The 7871-nt window shown below is 36.0% G+C and overlaps 1 protein-coding gene across 1 annotated transcript; it reads left to right on the top strand.

Moving 5' to 3' along the window:
* The first annotated feature begins 2350 nt into the window (after positions 1–2350).
* Positions 2351–7402, top strand: LOC140435709 (uncharacterized). Its single transcript, XM_072524432.1, has one exon. It carries the CDS (start codon positions 2351–2353, stop codon positions 7400–7402), a length of 5052 nt encoding a protein of 1683 aa, XP_072380533.1.
* The last annotated feature ends 469 nt before the right edge of the window (positions 7403–7871 follow it).

Here is a 7871-nt window from a genome sequence, read left to right as displayed (position 1 = left end):
ATCAAATCAAAAACAACACTATCATATACGTTTCCTGTCCTTTCTAGATCTCTCCCAGTGTAGACTTTATAACCGTATGTGTATCCACCGGCCGTACAAAGTTTAAACACTTTGATCCCATAGCGATGTCGTTTATTTGGGATGTACTGATGAAAATGAAGCCGGCCTCTCCACGGTATATTACTCTCATCAATGCAGACATGTTTCCCAGGAACATACGCGTTTTGGAAGGAATTTTTTATGATATTGAGAATAGATGAGATTTTATGTAAACGATCATTGGGCTGCCGGTCGTTATCATCCGCGAAATATAGCATTCTCATCAAAATTTCGAATCTATTTCTCGACATGACCTTGCAAACTTGATTCTGGAAAAGTCAGTTGTTGACCAGTACCAATTGATTCTACTGTACTTACAGTTAGTTTATACTAAACTAGACTTTATATATTAAATGTTGTAGACCAAGGATTTTTGAATAACCTGTTGCCTAAAAAAATAACGATAATTTGCTGACATCTCCTTTATGAATAAAGTAGTCTACTTTTAGTTCATTTACCAATACATTTTGATTTTTGGCACTCCTTTTTAAAGTACTCAAGGGTAGATTATAAAGCCTAGCAGCTCTTTTAAAAGGCATACCGTTAGAAATATTTTCCAAAGCAAATTTCATAGAATTTGGATCCAATTGCTGTCTTGTCGTCTTCCGAATATAAGTTCTAACCATTATTTTTGTAAAGAAAATATAACTACATTTGATTGTTATAAAAAATATTACTATAGGCTAAGCAAGGGTAAAATGGTCCCGGGGTCATTTTGCCTCACCATGGAGGGCCCATTTTATCTCAAAATCGGATCAAATTTAAAAACTAATTTACGTGAGTGACTTCTGATAATTAGAAAAATTGTAACAGATCTGAAATAATCAGAAAAAATACCTTTTTAAACTCCATTAAAAAAAATTCTACTTACTTTAATTAAAACGCCTAAAAACACAATTTTTGCGAGCACGAAATTAGCAGTATCACGTGTGTTTTTATAGGTTATATTAAAACTAGCTTAATACGTCTCGCGCATCTTCACAACTTCGTACATAGGTGGCGCTAGTAGTACTAAATATAATAAAGAAAGATAAACGATGGTTTTATTCAAATTATGAGAAATAATTTAGGAGACCATTTTACCTAGCGGGGCCATTTTATCCGACTTTCCCCTACTCATTTCAGCTGAAAATATATGTGATCTCCATGAGGGTCACGCGGTATGTCAATTCAAATTTAAGTTGTGGTACCGCGTGACCCTCATAGAGATCACAGGAAAATTAGGAATAACTCAAAAACAAAAGCAGATATATTTATAAAACAAAAATAATTATGATCTCTGAAGGCAAGTAGATGATATTTTTAATAAAAAAAATGGAACATAAGGTCGAAAAAATATTGTTGACACTTGTACCCATCTGGTATCTGGTAACAAAAGCGTAAAATGAGGCTGGCGTCCAACGTGTTAATTGGTTTATTTTTAAATATGTATCAACCATAATTAGTATTTATTTTTTTGAACAGCTTCATCAAAATTTTCATCAATACAACAAATTAGAGTACCATTCTCAAAAAGATTAATAAATTTATAGATAACAAGAATATCGATATTGTTAATGTACAGAATAAATAAAAGGGAGCTTTCTAAAAAGAGCTAAAGGGAACTATTAGCCGTTAGCAGTTTCGGTAAAAGACAATAAATTCGTATAAGTTTTCATTTTACAAAAGGCAATGTTTTTGTTTTAAACAGCATTAAAGCCAGTGTTTTACAGTCCACCATAGTTTTAATTTTGCCTAGTTACAATACAATAAACATTATTGGTCCAAACGAGCACGGATGGAACATTTCTTGACGAACTATAGAAAGGCTGAAATTCAAGTTTCTACGGTTGTGTCGACGCTAAGAAAGACAAACACTTTTTACCGGCAAATTGGTGATTGAGCGATCCATTTTTATCTATTCCAAACAATAACATTTTTTATTATAGCCTCATTAATTTAATTTATTTGTTTTGAAAATAAAGCTACAAATTTAAGTTTAAACTATATTACAGTCACCTCAAATACGATATTTATTTTAAGTAGGTTAAAATTACTGCAAATTCAATATACAGGGTGAATCAATTTTCAACTTAAAATATTTTTTATTTTCTTTCTTTTCAAACATATCTAGCTAACATTACACTATATTTAAACGATCTTTGGTGGTGTTTGCACTCGATTAAACATGAAAGCAGAACTGAAAAAACTCATTTCGCGCCGCACATCGCTAAATTCTAAACTATCAAGCTTTACTAGCATAGTTAACAATATGGCAAATGAGGCAAATATTTCAGAACAGGACATTTTAAAATTAAAATTAAGACTAGAAAAGATAGAACCATTATGTGGGGAATTCGATAGTATTCAAAGCGATATCGATATCAGTGCTGAGGGAGAACTAGAATTACAACAAACTCAGGATAACGAAAGGTTCACTTTCGAAAATAATTATTTCGATTCTGTGGCACTAGCCAAACACTTGATAAGCAAATACGATAATTCAAATTCAAGCAATATTCCTGATAATGACAATATAAATTTGAGTTCTTTGCCTCCAATGCATCTAAAAATATTTAGCGGTAACTACGAGGACTGGATCGAATTCCGCGATACTTACATAGCCATGATACACAGCAATAAAAAATTGGACGATATGAAAAAATATTATTATCTTAAAGGTTCATTAGAAGGTTCCGCGGCACAAGTCATTAAAGAAATTAAATTCGGGGCTTCTTATTACAACAGTGCTTGGAACTCACTATGCGAAAGATACGATAGGGCTAAAATGTTAATTCACAAGCACGTAAAAGCACTTTTTAATATAGAAACAATAAGCAAAGAAACTTCACACAAAATACGAGCATTGGTTGATGAAGTTTCTAATCATTTGCAGGCATTAGAGAATTTAAATAAAAGTACTGACAATTGGGATCTACTCTTGATTCATATGATTACATCTAAATTTGACAACAATATTTTACGTGATTGGGAAAAACATACTAAAGAGATGCAAGACGAAACGTGGAGCGATTTAAAGCGATTTCTAAGGGATCGTGCAGACTATTTAGAAAAAATAGAGGGTAAGATTAAAAAGCAGCCTTCAATACAAGAGAAATCGGGTAAATTCGATGCCAAACAACGGTCTAAAGGGTATGCTCGAAGTTTTACTTCTACAAGCGAGTTTAATGGTACTAGCAAAGGTTGTGTTTTCTGCAAGGGCGATCATTCAATTTATTCATGTGAGCAATTTCTTAGGCTTTCTATTTTTGAGAGGCGCAATTTTGTCAATAAAGCCAAATTATGTCTAAACTGCTTAAGAACAGGCCATATTCGTTCTAAATGCAAACTAGGGCCTTGCCGAAAATGTAAGCAATGGCACAATACTCTTATCCATGAGGAAATCTCTAGTAATAAAAATGAAAACAATGAAACTATAGCAAACAATAACACTTCTCTAACTACCATAACTGCTTTGCCCTCTGTGCAGCAAACAATTTTATCAACTGCCTGTGTAAAAATAGCAGATTCGAGGGGTAAATATCACATTGCGCGTGCGCTTCTAGATTCAGGTTCTCAGAAATCATTCATAACCGAGCGCTTCTTCAATCTCTTAGGTTTTCAGGGTCAAGCTACCAATCTTTCTATCACTGGCATCAGCAATCAGACTTCTTGTTCTTCCAGAAAGTGCAATATATGTATAGAATCACAATATCACTATTTTAAAGCTGATGTTACATTTTTTATTCTAAAGGAAATAACTAGCAATCTACCTGCAACATTTGTCGATAATGAAACCTTGAATATCCCAAGCAATATTTTCCTAGCGGATTCTAAGTTTCTCGAATCTAGACCTATTGACATTTTAATTGGGGCAGATCTATTTTGGCAACTATTATGTCCCAACCAAATCAAAATCAACCAGTACGTTTTCCAAGAGACTCATCTAGGATGGGTTGCATCGGGTCAGGTCGGCCTCTCTAGTTTAAACAATATCAGATGCCACCTCAGCACTAGCATTAATTTGGATTTGCAAATGCAATTAGCAAAATTTTGGGAATTGGAGGAATGCCAATCTACCAAGATTCTCTCCACTGAAGAGCAATTTTGTGAAGAGCACTTCAAGGAAAATACACGTCGTAACGAGAACGGTCGATTTATTGTGCGTCTTCCATTAAAGCAGTCACCAGAATCACTAGGTGAATCCAAGGTTCAAGCAGAACAGAGATTCTACAGCCTTGAAAGAAAACTAAAAAGAAATCTATCATTCCGTGAATTGTACGTTCAGTTCATGCAAGAATACCAAGAGCTTAATCACATGACTGCGATAGAAGAAAACGATTATCCTCATCCTGTATACTATATGCCACATCATGGAGTGCTTCGTGAACAAAGTTTGACTACCAAACTACGAGTAGTATTTGACTGTTCAGCACCGACCACATCAGGGTTGTCTTTGAACCATATTCAATGCGTCGGGCCTACCTTACAGGATGATCTATTTTCAATACTAATTAGATTTCGTCAGCACCGATATGTCGTAACAGCGGACATCGAGAAAATGTATCGCATGATTACTGTTGACGATGAATGCAAAAACTTACAAAGAATATTATGGAGGGACGATCCTTCCGAACCAATAAAAACATTTGTTCTAAACACCGTTACATACGGACAAGCATGTGCGTCTTACTTAGCAATAAGATGTCTCATCCAACTCGCCACAGACAATGAAAAAACTTTTCCCGAGATAGCGGAAATTATTCTGCGCGATTTCTACGTTGACGATATGCTTACTGGAGCAGACACTATTGAAGACGCCCAACATATTTGTCAAACCGTCTCAAACATTTTAAAGGCAGGTTGTTTTAATCTACGAAAATGGTATTCTAATGACAATAAAGTATTAGATGGCTTGCAGCATTCAAACGATGCATGTATTTTGAAGTTTGATCCAGAAGAAAAGGCAAAAACGCTTGGACTAACATGGTCATGTAATGCGGATTTACTACATTTTGAGGTGGAAACACTACCCATCAATAAAATTCCTACGAAGCGATCTGTTCTTTCTTCAATATCCAAGATTTTTGATCCATTAGGACTTTTAGGTCCATGCACAGTGTTAGCCAAAACTATAATGCAAAAACTTTGGCTCGAGAAGATTTCTTGGGATGCACCCATTCCAAACGATTTAGCAGAACGTTGGATTAAATTCCAATCTGAATTAGCCCAGCTTAGTCAAGTCAATCTTCCTAGGCATGCCATATGCAAGAATTATAAATACATTGAAATTCATGGATTTGCCGATAGCTCTAGTATTGCATATGGGGCGTGCATTTATTTGCGTAGTGTAGATCATGACAAGAAGGTCCACATTCATTTACTTTGCTCCAAGTCAAAGGTAGCTCCAATAAAAACAATTAGTATCCCTAGGTTAGAGCTTTGCGGAGCACTTTTGTTAGCACGTTTATTCAATAAAGTGAAGCAATCTTTGAGAATAACAATAAACGAAACCATTTTATGGTCGGATTCTACTATAGTACTATCCTGGATTCGCACCAGTCCAAATTTACTGAACACATTCGTCAGTAATCGAGTATCCGAAATTCAATCTCTCACTTCCAATTGCAAATGGCGACACGTATCATCACGTGACAATCCATGTGACATCTTGTCCAGAGGTCTATTTCCCAGCCATATTTTGAATCACGAGATATGGTGGTCAGGTCCTCCATGGCTTCAGTTGAATGAATCCTCTTGGCCCACCTCAAAGTTCGACTATATTTTAGACCTACCAGAATTAAAGCAACAGAATTTCACTCATTTTGCTACTGCCTCAAAGTTATTTCCATTTGAGCGCTTTTCACGTCTTAGTCATTTAAAAAGAGTGGTTGCTGTGTGTTTTCGTTTTAAATCAAATTCTCTGCGCTCAGATAAGGAGAAAAGATCTCTTAATAAATTTCCTATTTCCATTGACGAATTAGATCAAGCTTTTTATTCATTAATTCGAATGTCACAAAAGGAATCTTTCTCAAATGAAATTGAACTCTTAACCAATAACAAATCAATAATTAAGGGCAAACTAGCTAGCCTAAACCCATTTTTGGACGATAAAGGACTTCTGCGGGTAGGCGGTCGTCTGATCAATTCTTCCTATGAATTTAATAAAATTCATCCTATTGTTTTAGACTCAAAGCACAAGTTTTGTCAGCTTCTTTTTCAATTTGAGCACTATAGATTAATGCATCTTGGTCCTCGGGGTTTGTTAGCCACTATCCGAGAACAATTATGGCCCATCGGGGGCAGAAGACTCGCTAGGTCAACAGTTAAATCGTGCCTCACTTGTTTTCGATTTAATCCAAAGACCATACAACCTATGATGGGTAACTTACCTAAGGAGCGTCTCAATTTGTCTAGTCCTTTTAGCTATACCGGAGTAGATTATGCTGGACCTTTCAATATCAAAACGCACAAGGGGCGTGGTGGTTCTATAATTAAAGGTTACATCAGCTTGTTCATCTGCTTCACTACAAAGGCGGTGCATATGGAACTTGTTTCAAGTCTTTCAGCAAACGAATTTTTACTTGCTCTTCGTAGATTTGTTGCACGGAGGGGCAAGCCTATAAAGATATTTTCCGACAACGGAACTAATTTTGTTGGGGCATTTAAAGAGTTAGGTACTTTTCTTTCTAATAACGAACTAACCTTGCAGAAAGCATATACTCAAGAAGCTATTTCATGGCATTTCAACCCACCGTATTCACCACATATGGGCGGAATCTGGGAAGCGGGTGTTAAGAGTTGTAAGCACCATTTAAAGAGAGTTCTTCAAAACACTCATTTTACATTTGAGGAATTCAATACTATGTTAAATCAAATTGAGGCTATATTAAATTCCCGTCCGCTCTGTCCGCTATCATCCGATCCATCCGACTATACTCCATTAACTCCTGCTCATTTTTTAATTGGTCGACCATTGGTTGCATGTCCAGACCGCAACATTACTGAAGAAAGGGTAAACCGTCTTACCAGATATCAGCACATCCAGTTATTGTGTCAGCATTTTTGGCGACGTTGGAGTCTCGAATACATAGCCGAACTTCAACACAGAACCAAATGGAAAACCAACCATGGCAGCCTATCTGAGGGTTCTCTTGTTTTACTCAAGTCGGACAATACTCTACCTACTCAATGGCGTTTAGGTCGCATCGTTCATATTTTCAAAGGCTCTGATAACGTCGCAAGAGTAGCATCAATCAAGACCCAAGATGGAATCGTTAAGAGGAGCTTTACGAAAATTTGTCCATTACCAATTGAAAGCTAAGGCCCTTTGCTTTCAAGGCCGGGGGCATGTTTGCGCCGCAAACAATTATCTTAGACTTTTTGTACAACCGGCAACAGTGTGCGTGTCTTCAACCAGGAGTGCGCGCACCGAGCAGACGACAGAGAGAGATCGAGACGACATCAACCAGCAAAGCCGTTAGCAGTTTCGGTAAAAGACAATAAATTCGTATAAGTTTTCATTTTACAAAAGGCAATGTTTTTGTTTTAAACAGCATTAAAGCCAGTGTTTTACAGTCCACCATAGTTTTAATTTTGCCTAGTTACAATACAATAAACAATTGGTCTTTAAAACGCAATTTATTTTTACGATATTCTAAATAATTTTCGAAGCACGTAATTACTGTACCACTTATATCATACTGTTTAGGTTTAAAAAACAATATTTCTGTTCTGTCGATGATCTGAAAAGCTCTTTTGAGACTACTTCTTAAATCAAGAAATATACCGAC

Source organism: Diabrotica undecimpunctata, chromosome 1, assembly GCF_040954645.1.
Source record: "Diabrotica undecimpunctata isolate CICGRU chromosome 1, icDiaUnde3, whole genome shotgun sequence".
Classification (NCBI taxonomy): domain Eukaryota; kingdom Metazoa; phylum Arthropoda; class Insecta; order Coleoptera; family Chrysomelidae; genus Diabrotica; species Diabrotica undecimpunctata.
Note: the sequence above shows the minus strand (reverse complement) of the source record. Positions and strands in the feature narration are given on the sequence as shown.

What these genes read in the sequence shown, in the direction of transcription:
- LOC140435709 (XM_072524432.1), top strand. Translation starts at nt 2,351, where the DNA reads ATGGCAAATGAGGCAAATATTTCAGAACAGGACATTTTAAAATTAAAA.